Source organism: Cannabis sativa, chromosome 8 (assembly GCF_029168945.1).
Source record: "Cannabis sativa cultivar Pink pepper isolate KNU-18-1 chromosome 8, ASM2916894v1, whole genome shotgun sequence".
NCBI classification, from domain to species: Eukaryota; Viridiplantae; Streptophyta; class Magnoliopsida; order Rosales; family Cannabaceae; genus Cannabis; species Cannabis sativa.
The window spans coordinates 29,242,817-29,264,612 of NC_083608.1; the positions used below are offsets into that span (position 1 = coordinate 29,242,817).

The 21,796-nt window shown below is 33.4% G+C and overlaps 1 protein-coding gene across 1 annotated transcript; it reads left to right on the plus strand.

Annotated features, from left to right (window-relative positions):
• The first annotated feature begins 18,167 nt into the window (after positions 1 to 18,167).
• On the plus strand, positions 18,168 to 20,033 carry LOC115700775 (protein BIG GRAIN 1-like E). Its single transcript, XM_030628415.2, has one exon. It carries the CDS (start codon positions 18,467 to 18,469, stop codon positions 19,652 to 19,654), a length of 1,188 nt encoding a protein of 395 aa, XP_030484275.2. The 5' UTR covers positions 18,168 to 18,466; the 3' UTR covers positions 19,655 to 20,033.
• The last annotated feature ends 1,763 nt before the right edge of the window (positions 20,034 to 21,796 follow it).

The window sequence follows — 21,796 nt, forward strand, 5'->3', positions numbered from 1 at the left end:
ATCTCATCCTTTAATATTTTCTTTCTTTTTTAAATTTAATTCGAATAAATAAATAATAGAAAATAAAAACCTTAGTAGGGATATGATGTAGTAGGTTATTAGCTTAGCTAGTAGTAGAAGTAGAAATCGTCCTGAGACAGGCAACCAATTGAAGGCTACACCTACCATCAGATATGTTCAATACTTACGACTTTTTGGGTACAATGGGGGACAATTTAAGGCCCTGTCCCATAATGTCTCGCCACTGAGAACATTACTTGCTGAGTTTTAGTGGGTTCAAGACATCTAGGCTCGAAGCCAATAGAATTAGGAGCTTTTACCAAAATGGACAAAATTTTGGCCACTTCACATAAAATATACTTAATCATGTTATATGTCAGTTAAAATGTAACAATTATACACAAAGTATTATAAAATAATATAATTTAAAGAAAGAAAATAGAGAAGAGAAAATTTTTTGAGCATGATATTTCAATGTGGTGATTCTCAATTTATACGAGCTATAGATTTAGAAACTAAAGAAAAGGGCATAACAATTACAATTAATGGTAACTAATTTGAAGTGATTTGGACATCTGCAAATATCTATTATTTATAACACTCCCTCGTGTAAGTCTATAATAACTACCTCATTAAAAACCTCACCGAGAAAACCCAGTGGAACAAAACTTGATCTAGAGAAAACGAGTGCATTATGAAATTACTCTGGCTCATGTTGCCATTCTTGGAGATCTTTGAAGCGACAGATTCAAATCTTGTGAACTATTTTCTCAAAAGTTGATGTTGGTAATAACTTTGTGAATAAGTCTATAAGATTATCACTTGATCAAATTTGTTGAACATCGAAATCGTCCTTCTCTTAAAGATTGTGTGTATAGAAGAATTTAGGTAAATGTATTTAGTTCTATCTTCTTTAATGTACCCTTTTTTAAATAAGTGATGCAAGCAGCACTATCTTCATTAAAAACTGTTGGTACTTCTTTATTGGATGTTAATCCACATGTTCTTCAAATTTGTTGTTTCATTGATCTTAACCATATGAATTCTCGACTTTTCTCGTAAATTGCAAGTATCTCAGCATGATTTGAGGAAGTAGCCAGCAGAGATTGCTTTGTTGACCTCCAAGATATAGTAGTGTCACCACAAGTGAACAAATACTTTGTTTGAGATCTAATCTTATGTGGATAAGATAAATATCCTGCATCTACGTAGACAATGAACTGTGGTCCACAATTATTAGAATAGAATAGTCCTTTATAAATAGTACAGTACCCTAATGATAGCAAAGTATGTGCTTAATCCCTGTAAAATGTCTATATATTTGAGTAGAACTAAATCTAGCTAACAAATTGATAGAGAAAGCTATATAAGGTCTTATGTAGTTACCAAGATACATTAGAGCTCCTATTGCACTTAGTTATGGTACTTCAGGACTAAGGAGCTTGTTAACGCAGAAATCTAGACACAGATGTCTGGCCACATCCGCTCGCTAGATTGGCGAGAATGTATTTTAAGTTAGGTATAAATAAGAGAGACACAACGATTTATAGCAGTTCACTCCCTGCACTTCAACAATAATGGAGCTACGTCTACTTCGAGTTTTATTTTCTCACTAGATGGATTATAGAAAAATGGCTAAGTTTGGATACTCTAATTTCTAGAGAGAGATGCTCTGACCATATGGGAACTTTTTTGAACTTAAAAATGACTTTCTGAAGCTCTCCTTTTATAGGGAAGGAGGTCCTATTAAAATAATAATAAAATACTCCAAGAAATATGGAAAAATAAATTTAGGCTAATGTTGACCGCTGATAATGATCTAATAGTGAAATTGACTCCAGAGATCGGTGGTCAATTTTTAAAGCTTGATTTGTGTCTGCATGACCTGCTTCGGGTAAGTTGTAGCTTAAATTCGTAAAATCTTGAGAGGGAAATTTAGAGTTGATAACATCAAAATTGAAATTAGATTGTGTGGCATGACTTGATAGATCATTGAAATATTTTCAAAACACAAGTTAAATTGCGTCAATTGGATCACTATCGAGTGAGTTATGGCTATTTTACTAAAGGTTGTCCTCAACCCAACGCCTAGGTTAACATCCAGCACCCAATTTTACATGCATAGTCAACCTGGACATTGGCTAAGTAGGAAAACGTGTCAGGGATATTTTTGATTCCTATAAGTGATATTTGGACACCACTTAGCCAGTTTCTTTATTTTAGTAGTGAAGTTGGTTACCAGCTCTCAGAGCACCTTATTTATATAAGTTTCTTGAGAAAGTGCTAATATTCTCCGCTTTCTATCTCTATAGATTTTAATGCCCAAAAAAAGAGTGAAAAAACCAAGTCGTCAGAATCTGACTCGGGATCAGTTGATAGTGGCTGTTTGACGGGACCAAGAGGTTGAAAGAGTGGATTGTTGGTTTAAACCTTTGAAGATCGAGAAGCAGATGACGACTCAACATATTGTTTAACCCTTGAAAGTCTCTCTTTAGTATCTTCTGCGCTAGACATGTACACCTGAGACTATAAAAGTAAATCAAGTTAGTAAAGAAAATTAAATATGAATAATAAAATAAAACAATAGTCCCCAACAACGTCGCCAAAAATTTAATGTGTGTCGTAAGCCACAACAAAGTTACTAATATTTTAATTTCAATACCTCTAATTATTTTCGTATAATTGTAAGTAAGGGTCGATCCCACAAGAGCTATGTTTATTAAATTATTCACAAATTAGTAACTAGAATTAGAGAAGGGGTTTTGATGATTAGAATAAAATAGCAATAATAAAAATAAAAAGAAAACAAGTTTAAAGAAAGACTACAATATGAGAAACTAGTTAAAAGTTATTCGCCATCCTCAACAATCATTCCTAGTTCCTATTAAAGAATGTAATTTTCAGTTTTTAATCAAACTATTAATCTCCCAAATATTGCTAAAGCAGTCAATTATCCCAATCTCCCTATTGTATGTAATCAAGGCGAAGCGCTCAATAATTAACTCTTTTACCTAAGCAGTAAATCTATGAAACATGCAATTTATTTAACTTAGATAAAATTTTGAGATTTATGGAGACAGACTAATCTAGGTAACAAATCAATGATGCATATAGTTCATTTAACCTAGGTTCTATTCTTCATCACAATTAAAATTGTAATTTATCACAAACACTTAGAATCCTAGACTATTAGGTGAATAGTAATCCTAAGACGACGGTAGATTAAAGTAAAACCTAATTTAATGGTCATATATAATGGAAACTAGAAATTAACATTTAATAATGAAATTAAGAATTTATGTCTCTGGTTTTCAAATAACTCTTAACTAAAAAAAACTACTCTGAACTAGATATTATAACGAAAATCATAATATTTAGTAAGAGTATAAGGAGAGGAAAAGAACTAGAATGAAGAACACTTCAAAGCCGATCTCCATCTCTACCTTGCTCTCTCTCTCTCTCTCTCTCTCTCTCTCTCTCTCTCTCTCTCTCTCTCTCTCTCTCTCTCTCTCTCTCTCTCTCTCTCTCTCTCTCTCTCTCTCTCTCTCTCTCTCTCTCTCTCTCTCTCTCTCTCTCTCTCTCTCTCTCTCTCATTTGTAGTTTTAGAATTCTCTGCTAATTAAGAGTTTCTGAGGTTTTCTTAACTCTTAAAACCTACTAAAAACACTAATAATAATGTGTTTGTATAGGCTAATAAAGTTACATAAAAGATACTAAAAATATTTAAAATTTAAAGTACAAAAAAAAAAAAGAAAATCCCAACTCTACTTGAAAAGTTATCTTTTTTTTTTTTTTTTTGCTATCTTTTTGTCTTTTTTGTTTTTCAGAAATTTTCTACTACGACGACCAATAGTATTTTTGCCATAACTATTGATATGTTACTCGGAATTAGACGATTCAAGATTTTTTGGAAAGCTAAGAACGAGATCTAAAGCTTTTATGTTGAGCTCTAAGTCCAGGTCTACTTCTAAGATTGTCTAAATTTGTAATTAAGTTCTGCCTTGTAAAACTGAGCTTGCCGGCTTCTACTATTTTCCACCAAAATATGCTAAAATCCCTCTGAAAGACTCTAAATGCATGAATAGTCTTAAAATAGCTTAAAAAATTAAAATCACACTAATCAATAATTTAAAGAATCAATTTAATAATATTAATACATTAATTGATCATATTTATAAGACAAATATGGATTCATCACTTATTAGTTTTGCGTATATTGTTACTTAGGGGCCTGTAAATCATCGAGCAGCAGTTCCACTCAGGTTGACCGGTATACCTGAATCGAGAATCGAGGTAAGACTAGTATAATGATATGCATATGTGATTACATATTTAGCGTGCATGTTTATGAATGCCAGATAGATAACATATTATAGTAGCAATATTAGTATACATAGAGATGCACTGAATTAGATAGTATATGTTTGGCTAATTATTGATTGACGTTATCACATCGGCATGACTAGAGTACTGAGTGTAGACTGATATTATGGTCAATAGTAATGCCGTATGAACGTTCTTGACTCAGTACACGTGGGACGCAGGATAGGGTTGTGATTGGGTGTATGGGTTCCTAGTTGTAATCAAGTTTAAGTTTATGTTATGATTTACTTTTCTTACTGAGTCTGTCTACTCACAGTTACTGTTGCATGTGTATGTAAGGGCAAAACTAAGGCTAATCAGTAGTGAGTTCGAGCAGATGAAGATTGTACATGTCGAGGTGGTTAGACTTGGAGCATACGATCTTCAGGATAGCAGACTTTATTTTGAATAGTTGCTAGGCAACAAATTTTTTAATTAATATTTTGTAATATGGTTGTAAATATTTTAAATACAAGATCTTGAATTATGCAAAGATTATTTATTTTTATTTAAAGGTTAATTATGTAAAGTTTTAATTAGTCACGTTTTTAATAAAAACCCGTTGATTAGCAATGGATTGCATAGATAGTATTAAAATCACGATAACTCGCCTAAACTAGTATGGTGTTACAAAACAAAACTTAAACACCTTGGCGTGATACTTTATTTTGCAATCACATACCTTGAGGAATTTCATGCTGCTTGAAATGTCACTTCTTCATTTGCTGTTAGCTACCAGATCCGTAGTCCCATCGTACCACAACACGTGGGGGCTTTTAAATCCCTGGGGGAATTCAGCGCTCATAATGTTTGGATGGAAACGCTCGGGCTCTTCATCCGAGTCGTATCCAGGCAGCTTCCCATACTCCCCATCTTGATATCTCCTGAATTTGTCCTCCAACTCAATGATTCGCAATTAGATAGGATCCTCTTGCTTCTGATTGAGTTGTTGACGTAGGTTAGGTTTTTTCTGGTTCAATTGCTCACGAAGATCCGACCGTTGTGGATCATAGTTACTTACAGACCTCGTCCTTGAGTAACTTTCAGTTCTAGTTGTGCCCGTACTCTCTCGATCATTACTACGACAAGTTCTATCTCCTCCTCGCGTAGAGCGACTATGATCTCGTGTTCTTGTATGTCCCGAGCTAGAACTTGCCTCATCACGCATCGTCCTTCTCCTTTGGGAATGGGTTGATACATGCCCTCTACTAGGGTTTGTATTAGCCCCTTCCCTATCAGTGCGAGAAGGATATTGACATTGTCTCGGGGTCAACCCACTTGCCCTAGTTTGAGTCCCAAGATCTCTCTCATTACCACGAGGGATTTCCTGTTCCCTTGTCTGGGGTTGCCTTCTACTGGCATTCTTGCGAGAGGATTCTGGTAAATCACAATTTACATTCCCCTGGGTTGTAAATCCCTAGGGTCTACATGGCACTTCTTGATGAGGTGCCTGGTCATCTGGTTGTTCATCTTCAGGTGCATCCTCTGTTTCCCCAGGTTGTTCTTCCTGAGCATTCTGAGGGTCCTCCTGAGCTGTCTCCTTCCTCCTGGTTCGTGAGCTGCGAGGTCTACCTCGTGGCCTCCTCACTCCATGATCAGGTTGGTTTTGTGCGTTGTTTTTTTGAGTCGCCCTAGTTGTTGCTGCCTCTCGTTCCAACTCAGCGTTTCATTAGTTTTCCTCCTCAAAACGTCGCTGGAGTTGGCGATTTTCTAACCCAACAAACGGTACATATCTGGCGGGGTCATAGGCACCCTCACTCCTAGGAGAACCGCCAGCATTTGCGTTGGGTTCTTCATTCCCAGTTTCTGGGTTTTTGTCACCATCACGTTGGCTCCACCTTGAGCGTGTGGATCGTGTTGAATGTGTTGTTCGTGAGTTGGGTGGCCTCCGTGAGCCCGCCGGCTCCTTTCAAGGACGGTGAGTAGTTTCTTCAGAATGAGTGTTAACGTTTTCCCCATTGTCAGCCATGGAGAAAAAATCTCTTCTTTGGTTAGGAGGGATTTTTCTGAGCTTTTTTCACGTAGGCTCTTAATGATAGCACCAAACTGTTAATGCAAATTTTCGTTAACGATAATGAGCCTATTTTCGTGATAGGTTTAGCACAAAAATTATAGAAAATTCAAGAAAGAATAACAAAAACATAAATAACACCAGGTTTTTTACGTGGTTTTGTAGTTAACTCTGCATACTCCACGAGTCAATTTTATTAAGAATTTTCTGATACAGAACTAGGGTTCTTTTAGTTGGGTTTTGTGCCCTAAATAAAACCCATTTCAATATAATCATATCTATTTAATAAAGATCAGAAATAACATTTTATGTTGCATGGTTAACATGATTTATTTCATGATTATTTAATGTATAAATTCTATTAAGTCCAGAACATATGTATTTGTTTATGATTATAGTGTTGTCAGCACAGTGGAATATAATCATGTTTATATGTTCAAAAGTTTAATTCTCTGATTCGTCAGTTCAATGGATTTAGACTAGCATGATAATCAGCGATAGGTATGCTTACACCTTGGATAAGTGTTATGTCCTTTCCAGAGCATTGGCAAAGTTTACCAGTATTGGATGTATGGAGTATACATTGGAAGGGACGGATATTGAACTTTGATTAGATATGATAAATTTATCGTAATATCTATTCAATATCACCTAGTTGATCCTAGATCAAATGATCTTAATCCTAATATGGTTAGGTTCGATCTCAAGAGTATTATACATGTTCTTTGATTTGTTAGTTAAGCCTACTTTTTGGCCAGGGTGATACGTACATTTTGGGAACATGATAGTGCAATTGAGTGGGAGCGCTAATAATAGATATGGAATCTATAGCTTCTATAGGTATTTAAAAGTGAAACAATGATTTCCTTCGAGCTTGCTAAATAGAGATGAATGAGATAATGTTCATTTTAGTGACTATATTAATTCACTATAATATCATTTATAGGTGGCAAGTGTTTTAAGGATAAAATACATTGAAAGGGTGTAACAGTAATTTTATCCCTATGCAATGTAGATCATCTATGGAGGATCATTGATTATTGGGATTATAACAATGGATAATTAATAGTGTATCTATATCGTGGAACATATAGAGCGCTCTATATGACTGAGAGTGCAATTCCAAGTTCTATGCGTGGATGCAACAAGGAATTAATAAGTCAGTGAATTTACCTGGTAAATTCTGGGTCTGCTTATTGGAAGCTCGGTTATATAGGCCCATGGTCCCCATACTAGTTGAGACCATACTGCTTGTAAGACTCAGATAATTGATTTTAATTAATCAATTATAATTCTAAAATTAGATTATGTCTAGTTTATGAATTTTCACTAAGGAATGGCAAAATTGTGAAGAAAAGAGATTCTAGGCTTTATTTGTTAATTAAGAGACTTTGATTAGTCTAATTAATAAATATATTAAATGATAATATTATTTAATAATTAATTTTTAGTTATTAAATAATTGGAATTGGCATTTAAGTGGTTAAATTAGAAAATTGGCATTTTTGAGAAAATGGGATAGAAAAATGACAAAATGGAAAAATTGTAAAGTGGGGCCCAATAACATCCTAAGGCCGGCCACACTTGTGTAATTTACCTTTTATTTTTCTATTATTTTAATGCTAATTAAATCTAACCTAAACCTAGGTGGTTACCTATAAATAGATAGTGATGGCTCACACTTAAAATTAGATGAAATTTCTTGCCTTTAGAAAATTGAGCCTCCTATTCTTTTCCTTAGGCCGAACCACCATTCCTTCTCTTTTCTTCTTAAAATTTTGATACCTTGAGTGTGTTTCGAAAATTAATGATAGTACGCAAGTGTACGTAATCAAGTAGTAAACTCACGCAAGTGAGGTCGAACCACAGGGAATTAGATTAACTACCACTAAATTATACTTATGATTCTATTTGGCAAATCGATAATTTTCAAGATTAAAACAGAATAAAATTAAATCAAAAACTTTAAGAAACAAGTGAATATTAATCAAGATGACAGATTAGGGAGAAGAATCTTGTTGTCAGTTTACCAATCGTTAATGCCTGATTGCTATCCTTTTCTTGAAGTGAATGACAGATTATAAATTAACCTAACTCTTTTCAGATCTTTTAGGTTCTAAATCACATGCTCTTTAACTACTCTCTTAATTAAACTAACATGAAATCAGCATTAAGCAATAATCTAAATGTCACAAAGGCTATGCAAATACTTTCGTTTCACATCAGAACCTAGATTATCCAATTTTAGCATTCTCAGTTCTCACTTTTTAGATTTTGAATTGAGATCATAAAACATGTAAAAGGTGATCAATCTTACACATGGAATTAAGCACAAATATAGATAATTTCACAATCAAGATTGAGGAATGGCAATTATTCATTAACTAGGAAAAACTTAAAACGGCATTCATCATTCTCCCTAAATAGGAGTTTAGTTCAAAACATCCATAATCAAATTCATAATTAACATTGAAACAGAAAATAGCATAGAAAAATTAAAGAGAAGAGAAAGAACTAGTTGAAGCAATTGATCCGGGTCGCCACAAGCCGCTCTTCTAGCCTCCTCCTTTGTTTCTAGGGCTCCAAATCTGAATAATCCCTAATTTTCACGAACTCTCACTATTTAAACCAAGTCTCAACTTAAAAATTCGTGAAATTACGAGACTGCCGAAAAATCCCGTCACTGGGGTCCCCGTCGCGACTGGCAATGCCCCCGTCGCGACGGGGTTAAACTTTGAAACTTCGAGATTTTCTCTGCCAGTTCCCGTCGCAACTGGCATGTTTCCCGTCGCGACTGGAACAGGCACCGACACAATTTTTGGTTTTTCTTCTCGATTCTTTCACCTCTTGTCCTCAATTCTTGTACATACTTTCTTTAAACACCTGAGGACCTGAAACAAAAGAATCAAGCGTAAAATAGCCCTAAAAACTAGAAACAAAGAGTGAAAACTAACCAAAAATATGACCCGAAACTTAGACTAATTTTAGCCTAACAAATTCCCCCAAACTAGATTCTTACTCGCCCTCGAGTAAGATAAATACTACTAACTACTAATCTACTAACTACGCTAAGAGATAATCACAATACTACTGCTCATGTGCTGTTCTCTTCCATTGCTCAAACTAAAATTTCAATTCTACCAACTCTAACAATTAATTTAGCTGCTCAATTTGTCACATACTGCACAAACACAAGATGACTTCACAACCGAAATAATGTTATAATGGTTTTACTCTTTCCAACCATTCCACTACCCGATAACTCATATGCTTGCATGCTTACCTCTCTCCACTAATGTTGACAACATCCTTTCGGAATCAATAGGGCTTTTTGAGGTTTAGAAAGTATGACTTAGATATTTGGAAAATAAAAAACAATTTTGGCTAAAGATATCATAAGCACAAAAATAACCCACAAGCTTCTTCTAATTTCAAATTTCCCAAAGTGTTCCCACAACTAACCATGATTGAGAAAAAATTATTTTTTTTCTTTTCCCAACATCACTGAATTTTATTATTTTTTTTTCTTGAATCAAGTTTCTTTTTTCTTTTTTTTTCATTATTTTTCTCTTTTTCTTTCAGTGATATTGATCTTACCAAATATCTCTTTTTTTTTTCTCAATCTTGCAAGTTTCTTTTTTTTTTCTATCTTCTCTCACACCATGTATTTTGCTCCCCCAAACTAATTGTATAGCTTATGATATCATTGATAAAATAGTGAGGACAAAATTAATAGTGTGGATACATATTTCGGTTCAATAGGTGAAGAACAAAACAAGTTTAGGCTCAAGAGGGTTAACTAAGGATAATCATTTCATGGTAGGCTTGAAAGGCTCAAACTATCCAACAAATGCCTAAATCATATTCCTATTGAATGTTGTCAAGGATTTCGCCTCAAAAGAATAAGACATGCAAGTTCTAAGCTATCCAGTCAATCTTACCACAAACCATAGTAAAACAATTATAACATATTTCACAGATCATCAAATTGCATTCTTACACATGTTATACAAGCATCCAAACTAATCCAAAGAGTTAACAGAATTAAGCACACAGTTATTTTGCAATTTCATAGCACATTACAATAAACAGCAGCACACAATTATCCTCTAACTTTTTGCCCATTCCTAACTAAAAACAAAAAATTAAAGCAAAAAATTAAAAATGCAGAAAATAAATTTTTTTAAATCCCTCCCCCCAAACTAAAGATTCACATTGTCCATAATGTGACATTAAAGAAAAAGGAAAGGAAACTTACCTGAGCGCCACATCAACAAGCGATTGACGCCCGTAATAAGCGTCATGCAAGACAACTTGAAAATTGTTGTTGTACTTGCCTTCAAGCTTGGCAAGTGATGAGTTTGAACTAAAATTAGCACCAACAACATAAGACTTTGGATGATGTGCTTGGGGAGAAGCCTTTCGTAGCTCGTAGAGGATATAATATGATGTAGATGAACTATATGGATTCATTTGTGGTTTATCAGTCAATATCATTGATGAAGTCGAATCAATGATGCCATGTTCTTCTTCATCCTCCAATGTCACAGTTTCTACACTTTCATCTAACAACCCTTCTTCTTGTTGCTCACTCTCTACTTGGCTATCCATACCCTCACTTGTGATTTCATATTCAATGATTTCCTCTTCACAAGGATCTTGATCTTCAATTGTAGGCTCATTATCTTCCTTGTATTCAAATAATGACCCTTCTTCATTGTACCAACAACTCTCATAACTTTCATCATTGGAGTTATTATATTTTGAATCATGAGTCATTGAATTATCACATAAGGATCTCACCATGTCAGTTAAGCGATTAATCTCTCCTGGAAGTGATTGTAGAAGTGATAGTAGTTGCTCCTCTTTTTCAGTTTGTTGGGATGAATTTGGGCAATAAGGTGGGTATTGATGACTCCAACCCTGAAGTGATGGATCCCAATGCCAGTCGTAATCAAAATCTGCCATATAATTCAACAAATTTATTACATCATAGCCTCTCATTAATAGAGGCGCTCCAGTTGCCTCTGCTCCATAATCAACCCAGCTTCTTGTTTCATCGTTAAGTCCATTATAAAAGAGCCATGTAAAACATCCACTTGAGAAAGTGGGATAACATCTCTCTCCAAGCTCTTTAAATCTCCTCCAAGCAGAATAGTATGGTTCATTGTGTTGTTGGATAAAATCCTCAAGATATAGCATCTGGATATTATCTTGTAGGTCAAACTCATAAGTAAAACATTGGTAAAATTAAAAAAAAAAAAAAACTAAATTAGTACTAAAAAGATAAAAATTAGAAACAACAAAATTAATACTAAAACTAAAAAGAAAAACCAAATTAGAACAAAATTTAATTTTTAATAATATTACAAAATTTAATCTAAAAGAAACAGATTAGAAATAAGCAAAAAAAAAAAATTAACCAAAGTAGAAGTTAGTATAATTTTATGTAATATTAATCTTTATACAATTCCCCGGCAACGGCGCCAAAAACTTGTTACGAAAATTAATGATAGTACACAAGTGTACGTAATCAAGTAGTAAACTCACGCAAGTGAGGTCGAACCACAGGGAATTGGATTAACTACCACTAAATTATACTTATGATTCTATTTGGCAAATCGATAATTTTCAAGATTAAAACAGAATAAAATTAAATCAAAAACTTAAAGAAACAAGTGAATATTAATCAAGATGAGAGATTAGGGAGAAGAATCCTGTTGTCAGTTTACCAATCGTTAATGCCTGATTGCTATCCTTTTCTTGAAGTGAATGACAGATTATAAATTAACCTAACTCTTTTCAGATCTTTTAGGTTCTAAATCACATGCTCTTTAACTAATCTCTTAATAAAACTAACATGAAATCAGCATTAAGCAATAATCTAAATGTCACAAAGGCTATGCAAATACTTTCGTTTCACATCAGAACCTAGATTATCCAATTTTAGCATTCTCAATTCTCACTTGTCAGATTTTGAATTGAGATCATAAAACATGTAAAAGATGATCAATCTTACACATGGAATTAAGCACAAATATAGATAATTTCACAATCAAGATTGAGGAATGGCAATTATTCATTAACTAGGAAAAACTTAAAACAACATTCATCATTCTCCCTAAATAGGAGTTTAGTTCAAAACATCCATAATTAAATTCATAATTAACATTGAAACAGAAAATAGCATAGAAAAATTAAAGAGAAGAGAAAGAACTAGTTGAAGCAATTGATCCGGGTCGGCACAAGCCGCTCTTCTAGCCTCCTCCTTTGTTTCTAGGGCTCCAAATCTGAATAATCCCTAATTTTCACGAACTCTCACTATTTAAACCAGGTCTCAACTTAAAATTCGTGAAATTACGAGACTGCCCAAAAATCCCGTCACTGGGGTCCCCGTCGCGACTGGCAATGCCCCCGTTGCGACGGGGTTAAACTTTGAAACTTCGAGATTTTCTCTGCCAGTTCCCGTCGCGACTGGCATGTTTCCCATCGCGATTGGAACAGGTAGCGACACAATTTTTGGTTTTTCTTCTCGATTCTTTCACCACTTGTCCTCAATTCTTGTACATACTTTCTTTAAACACCCGAGGACCTGAAACAAAAGAATCAAGCGCAAAATAGCCCTAAAAATTAGAAACAAAGAGTGAAAACTAACCGAAAATATGACCCGAAACTTAGACTAATTTTAGCCTAACAGAGTGATAGAGTGAGTGCCCACACACATCAAGTGGTATCTCAATCATAGTGTGGAAGATTGTGAAGAACCCAATCAACAAGAAGGAGAATCGAGCTCAAGAAGGAGAGAAAGAGATCCAGGTTCAGATCTTGATAATGCTCTACTACAGAAAGGAATCAAGGGTTAGAGATCTGAACGGAAGGAGTCATTATATTCCGCTACAATCAATGTAAGGTTTTCTTAAACCCTTATGTGTTTATTTCATTGTTTTAGAAATTCATATTAGGGTGTTAATGAAACATACTTGTTAGTAAATCTAGATCTTGGTAAAATATTTCCAACACTTTTTTCTCTCAAGAATTTTTCGTCCCTTTTTCTGTATAATCTGCCCCTATTTATAGTAACTTAGGTTAGCAGTTAATTACATTCAAATTCGAATTCCACAACAATATTTTCCCAAAATTATGGGCCTTAATTACGCTCCACGTAAGTGAATGCAGTTATTATTTGAATATCACACAACTATGATATAAACAGCTTTTAAAGGATCAACGTTGATGTGGAGTAAGACACGCTACTAAGTGTATCTCGCCGGGGCATCTCGCTTAGTACATGAATAACTTGGTTTATTCATAAGTCTTCCAGCAATGGTATGAGCATCAGTGTACTGAGTAAATTTAAGAACTGTTCTTTGACCATAAGACCTTGCAAGCTGGACAATCATGTCTTGGGGGTTCTCAATAGCAACAATAACCCCGGCAGCGAGCTGAAGTTTACCAGGAGTATGCCTTCTTATAGCGAGATGGATGTCTCGCTATTCGTTATCCATGTCCTTCAAGCTATTACACTTAGTTAGTATAATGTATATTATACGTTAAGTGTTCTGACAGCCAATTCGTCTTGTCAGCGCCTCTCTACACCTAACGAGGTAGGTGCCTCGCTATGTATTATAGATGTCATTCCTGCGATTATGTCCTCTGACGCGAAATGGTTTCTAGTCAATACGTGAATCAATAGTTTGTACATCTTCGTCTCGCTTAAGGCTATACAGTCAGTGAGTTATAGATATGCTCTACTAACTCTGCATTTAATGAGTTATTCCATTTGATGATTTTTAATATAATTGTCATTATATTTGTTGATTCGTATTCCCCAAAGTTGACACGTGTCATCCTCTGAAGTACCAGCCGAATTTTGGGTATAACACTTCATCGAGAAATTAGTTTTGATTATATAGAATTAGAATTTATATATGTATTTTTATGTTTTTTACGGTATTTTCTCTTATTTTTTATCATTTGTCCCATATTTTTAAGTTTTTTTTTTAAAAAAAAAAAAAAAATCATATTCGGCACAATTATATATATCAAAACTTTCATTTGTTTCTAATATTTTTGTAAATAGCAAAACTTAGATAGGCTAGATGATTCGCTTCCACATCACACTGTATTTTTATAGGTTTTGTTGCGATTTAAGAATTACGAAAATTATATGTTCGCTTTATTTTTTTTAACAAAAAGAATAGGAAAAAATCCCATGGCCCGCACCACAAACACACCTACATTTAATAAGTAGAGACAAACTTTAGAAAATATATCAAGTTTGTAGCCTTATGAAATAAACTTAATTCTTGAAAAAGAATAACAAAAGGAGGCCTGATTGATTGAGAAGAAAAACAAAAGGAGGCCTGATTGATTAAGAAAAAAAAATAGTATTTTAATAATATAGAAAAAATTATCACTTATTGGCTTCTTTATATATAAATATATGTTTTAGTTATAAGGAAAAGAAAACAAGATTTATTCAATTATCATAGAATCGGGTGGAATCTAAGTCCCAGTGATTCAGTATCGCATTATAATATTATATAACAATAATTTATGCAACCGTAAGTTTGAGTGTTTTAGAGTGAGCCATATGAAGTATATAGCTATAAAAGAAAAGATCACTGAAAACATGAATACATAAACCAAACAACAAATATATAGATGGGACTAATGGGAAAACGATGGCCATGAAAGGTGACTTTTAGAGTGCATGGTGTAAAATAAAAGAAAGCAACTAAACATTATCTACTTCTTCATGTATGATCATATCATACAATATTACATGTATATCTTTCTAGCTATATCTATATAAGCCCCCTCCCCAAAAAAAAAAAAAATTGAAGTGTGGCGACAAGAATATGACAAGCCATTATATATAATCTGATCCATACACTTCTCCTAACGGGCCAAACTTATTTAGAGATGTCCTGTGGAGTATATTTCTTTAATTTGGAGCCTTTATTTTGTTATTATATGTAGGCCCTAATAAAAATAATCAACTACTTCAGAATTCAGATGCCTGGCCATATCATACATTTTAATGTATACTTATATGTACTAGTAATAATATTTTGATCCGCTTGTACAATTTTGTATACCTTTTTTTTAATTTAGTAAGTTATGATAATTGTATTACATGAGAAAAATTACAATTCAAAGGACATCAACTCAGTCCACTTTACAAGTATATAAGAACAAATCATTATCTATACTACTAATCTTATATATATGTTTTAGATTTTACATAAACTCTCTGAAAACATCCTTTTTAAATAGCAGCAAGAGTAGCTACAATTGTAGGAACTTCATTTTCCAAATATGCCTAGCTTTCCACATATGATAATAAATGACAGCATGCAGCTACTAATATTATGTATACATTATTATCTCTGTTTATATAAATACATAAAATTTTATGTCTCCCTGCAAATTCTGCTTGATGGGTTTATTATTAGTTGGTTTTGTTCCTCTTAGTCTAAAATGCTTTGGCCCATGTTTGGTGAAAGTATTGATTAACACAGTAATTAATGAAATAATCATGTAACTTGAAGATAAAGTAATTTCTCTCGAGATAACATGATGTTTTATTAATCATTTGTTGATTATGTTTGGCGTTTTGTTGACTTTGGATACTGGCTCAATCTTTTTTTATGTTCTTATTTTTTTTTAGTCAAACTGGTCCATTTTTTTCCCGAAAAATGCATATGGATATGCAGGTGGCCTAAAATAAATACGAACATATTCGATCACATTTATTTTTTTCTTTCTTCTAGTTTTCATTAGTTGATAACAAAGTTTCCTTAAATACCACTCGTGCTATTAGTAATAGAAGACTCGGCTTGGTTGTGACAGCAGATTTGGTAGAAATGAATGCTGAAAATGATACTATATTGAGAAAATTTTGAGCTTGAAGTGTGCTGAGAGTTGTGTTTATGGTTCCAAATCAAAGTGCAGAAGTAGTAGTGAGGGGACCATAATTTGTTTTCCACAATATATATTCATATATGTATATACGTATGATTATTATGTGTAGAAAAAATTGACCATGCCTAGATGGTCTTTAAGAAACTATCATCATCAACAATAAGAGGACTCTGGACTAATGATCTAATTATAGGAAATATATATACGAGAAAGCTACAGCAATACAATTTGATTACGTTGTTACTATATATATGTAAGTCAGACTGATGATATAATAATATCGTGGTACGTACTTATAGTAAATTAGAGATTTTAACTAATTAGGGTGAAAATTAATATAGGATTGAACAAAATCTATTTATCAATGCACGAGTGGTGTGAGACACCACACATTTCACTGTCCCGACAACAAGGAATGGGGACTCTATTTTGATGGGCCAAACACATTGACTGCCCCAATGGTCTCTCTCTAATAAAAAGAAGAAAAAGAAAGTTGTTTAGATATGTGTCTATTCTTTTAAGCTTTAAATTAATGGGTCACTGCTCAATTATTTTTGGTGTGACTTAAGTTTATTTAGTACTTGTTTAGAAGTTCTCAAATATAATTTTTCAGATTTTTCTTTATTATATTATAATTATTTTTTCTTATTTTGTTTGGTTTATTTGAAAGCGCATGCATGATAAAGACTAAGGATGGATTTCCAAAATTAATCAAAAAAAAAAATAAAAAATATGTGCTGTCAGTGTAGTTCAGGTTGATCCACTCATTTAATTATTATTTCAGTCATTTGAAACAAATAATTCTGGTAAAACAATAGGACTAACTGGGATTACATGTACCAACTGATGTTAATTAATTATTAGCTTTATTCATATGTCATTTGGATTATTCTAGCTACTGATTGCTTGATTACTGCTTTTAAAATTGGGGCAAGCTCAAAATTTCTTGTATATATAGTTTATCTTTTCTTTACATAATTTTTTTTTTTTTTTTTTGAGAGAGAAAAAGAGCATAGTGTTTATCTCTCAAGTTTTCGAGATTCTAGGAAGTAAAGATCACATTTGACACACACACACACACTCATATTTATAAATTTGTTGGACATAAATTGCCAACTTTTGGTTGCTAATTGAAGATATGTAATTATATAATTACCACATGAAAATGAAGCTCCACCTAGAAGGAGGCAACCAAATATTACTGGGCCATGGTAAATCACTAAATCTAACCGAGTAATTGAGTGCAGTGGGTTATAACAATTACCTTTTTTTCAATTAAAGAGTGATTTTAAAGCTTAGTAAAGTATACTCACTCCTTTTCTCTCTCTTCCCCTCCCCCCCAAAAAAAAATATTAATGAAATGGAAAGAAATTAGTTTGGATGTCTAATATCCACCACACATATATATTCAATAAATATGTATATATTTATACACAATATAAATTAACGTCAGCTAGTGTAGTAGATGCGTTCATATATGTATAGCTTCTCATATATAGGCCATAGAACATGGCCAACATCCACTTGAGAGCTATCAAAATTTTCCATGAATACAAACTAGAAGCCCTAGAATCCAAGGAAAAGCACAATCTATCTTGTGCCCCCCTGCACCATGCCCAACATAAACCTCTAGTTGTCAAAGCATCCATATATGAATAAAAGATATAACATAAAATAAAATAGGAAATGTTCAAAAGAAAAAGAAGAAGCTTTCATTGTTTCACTTGTATTAATGTATACCCCACTGTTTTTCTTGATGTGTATAGCTTAAAAAGCACATATTAACATCAAGTAGGTCCCTGCCAAAAACCTCCAAAATCTTCTACAATTACATAATTAAACATAAATACAACAATAACAAATATGTAAATAAATTGAATATTATTATTAATATAAAGCTAGCTTCCCACTACGCTCAATCATTTCAAAACCCCCCATTATTACAATCTCTATCTCTCTATCTCTGTGTCTCTGTCTCTCTCTCTCTATATCATCATCATCTCACAAATCCAACTAATTTACATATCCGTATTCCTTCTTCCATAGAATAAATACCCTTCACCCCATATATTTGTGACTTAATATTTCAAACAAGTGTTGTATCAAACATTACACTTTCAAAAAATAATTAACAAAAAAAAAATAAAAAAGCTATCATCATCAACCATGTCTTTGGCAGGTTCACTCAACCCAGCAGATCCAGAAAAACTCTTCAAAAAATCATTCCATAAGAGGAATGACTCCGGGGAGCTCGACGTGTTCGAGGCGGCGAGGTACTTCTCCGGATACAACGAATCATGTGGCACCACGTCATTCAACCAGAAGATATGTAGCAGTAGTAGTAGCAGTAGTAAGGATCAAGATCATCACAGCAGAGCTTATTGGAGTACCAATAGTAGCAGTACTAGAGGATCCTCATCAGGAGGAAGAATAAGCCTAGACATGCCTAGAAGAAGCCTACTTAATCTTAACAATCACCATGATCATCATGATCACCATGCTCTTCATCATCACCATCATCATGGGGTGGTAATGATGGAGAAGCAAATGATCAAAGAGAAGAAGTATAAGCAGCCAAGCTCCCCAGGTGGGAGACTGGCCAGCTTCTTGAACTCCCTTTTTAACCAATCCTCATCGAAGAAGAAAATAAAATCCAAATCTAATGCTTTGTCCTCGAAAGATTACGATCAGGATGATCAAAGCGGAGGCGGAGGAAGAAGAAAAAGAAGGAGTAGCATAAGCCACTTTGGGAGCACTACAACTACTACTACGACTACAGATTCAAAAGCTTCTTCTTTGTATTCTTATAACTCTTCAAGCTCGGGTTTTAGAACACCTCCTCCTTATATTGCCCAATCAACTCCCACCAAGAATTTCAGAAGCTTTTCGGATAATCACAAGCAACTACTTTCAACTTTGTCCAAGTTCAGCAACAACAACAACAGCAATAAAGCTCATCACCAAAATGATAGTGATCATCATCAAGCTGTAAAGGACTTGTTGTCGTCTCAGCAAGATCATGATCATGATCAGAAGGAGAACATGGTCAAGAATAATGGTAAGGGATCAAACGCATTGTCATCATCATCCTCGTCTATTCAGAAAGATAATTTAGTTAGTAACATCAAGTTTCATCAGTCTGAGAAAAAAGTAATTGCTGTATTGAGAAAATTTGATGATGATATAAACGAGGAAGATGATGATGGTGGAGATAGTGACTCCAGTTCTGATCTGTTTGAGTTGCAGAACTATGACCTGGGTTGCTATTCCAGTGGTCTACCAGTTTATGAAACTACCAACATGGATACCATCAAGAGAGGTTCAATATCATCCGCACCAATTTCCAATATATAATTATATAATAATATAGTAATTGAAATTATTGCTGTATAAAACAATATAATATATATATATGATGTTAATTTGATGATGGTTTAAATTGTCATCTTACTGATTATTATTATTAATTCCTGTTTTAGGAAGCTAGAGCTAGGTTGAGAGATCGAGAAGGATCATTTTTTTGTTTTAAATTTATTCTGATCATCTTTGATCATTTGTTTCTTTTTTCTGTGGAGAGTACTTTTATTTTTTGCTTTATTTATATTTTGTGTTTTCTCTGTACGTATATGTAATGTGTACAGTTTGGAGTGTTTGTTTGTCTCTCTTTTTTCTTCTCTTTTGGAAATATGTCATGGAGGATATGATGGAATATGAGAAGTACCATTAGTATAAATCATTAATATTCAGAAGTACTATAATATATACCACTCCTTGTACTGTTTTATATATATTTTTATATTTCTCTGCCAGAGATATAAGATTTTCCCACTAGCTATCTAGATATATACTTGTTATTTCGGTAGTGGAGAAACAAATTATGCATTGTCTCACACACCATGAGAGATGGCGATAAGTAATAATCAATCATTTCATGGGACATTATTAATTAATTTAATGCTAGTTCATAAATAAATAGATAATACATATAATTAAACATGTGTTTGCATGGAGTTCTAGCATCTAATAAATTAGTTAAACCATCAATGTAAAGCACATAATCAATAAGTCATGTCTCCTTGTATTAAAGTGACAAACCAGCAAAAGAAATTTATGATGACTTACACAAGTTTATATCTATTATCAAAATATTAAATCACTAGTGTGGGCCTCTCATGATATTGATGAATATACGAGTTATCAACAATCCTTCAACTTATAATCATACCGAAAGTATAAGTAATTAGCTCAAAATATACAAAATCATTAGCACTATTGTTGGGTTCGACCTTGACACACTAATCTTCTAAACCAGATATGATTGCCAGAACAACACAATTAAGTCACAAACATACAAGAACACAACTTAGAAAGAATATGATTCCTTTATTGATTGTTTGTTAATAAATACAAATCACTGTTAACAGAGGACTTTTAGCAATATACAATCTTGGACAAACCCTGATCCAGATTTAACTATATGAATTAACAGTCTAACACTTACAAATCTCCACTTAGACAGTTAATGTAGCCAATAACAATGAGTATTCAGCATAGAAATCATATATTATTGTGATCTGTAGCAAAGCCAAACAGTGCTTGAACTTTGCTGTTGGAAGAGCTTTAGTAAACATGTCAGCTGGATTTTAATCAGCTGACATCTTATCAATGTGTTTGGTCCTTTCATGAAATATTTAATTCTTGCTGAGGTATAGTGCGTTGTGGCTGTCGCAGAATACTATGATAGTCTTCTTGTTGATGCTTAGTTCTCTCACCGTGTCTTAAGCAAGATGGCCCTTTAATTGCTTCAGTACATGCCATATATGCTGCCTCGGTTGTAGACATTGCTACTGTAGTTTGAATATTTATTTTCCAGCTACACCACAAAGTTGAAAAACAAAACCTGTTTGAGATCTTGTTTGAGATCTTCTTGAATCTAGATCTCTAGCAAAATCTGAGTCCACATAACCAATTGTGTAAAGACCGCTTAATTTTAATATGGAAATTAGCAAATAATTAGGATTTAATTCATAAATTAGATTTCTAATCATGATTTATGAATTTATGTAGATATATTTGAATTCTAGGTGTATTATTTATGTTATATATGAAATTTCATGTTTTTCATATTTTATGTTCCGCAACATTGGAACACGACGTTCGGCTGATAAAATCACATTTTCATAAAGTTTAGTATTTTAGTAATAGCGGGGCAAATTAGATAGACATTTCGAATGTCGGGATTTTAGTTTTAAACTATTTTACCCCTATGTCATTTTACCCTTTAGTTGTGTGTAGGGGGAATTTTGGTCATTTTGACCTTGTCATTAAGTGGCTTTTTCTTGTGTTGGCAGCTGGCTGGCCAATGTTGAGTTAATTAAATTAAGTTTTGTATTAGATTTACTTAGACAATTAAGTGAGAAAGATGAAAAAATAAAAAAAATAAAATAATAAAAAAACGACCTTCTTCCTTTCTCTTTCTCTTTCCCTATTTTCAGC

Bases quoted from the DNA above. Each gene is read 5' to 3' on its own strand.
- LOC115700775 (XM_030628415.2), top strand. From the start codon at position 18,467: ATGTCTTTGGCAGGTTCACTCAACCCAGCAGATCCAGAAAAACTCTTC.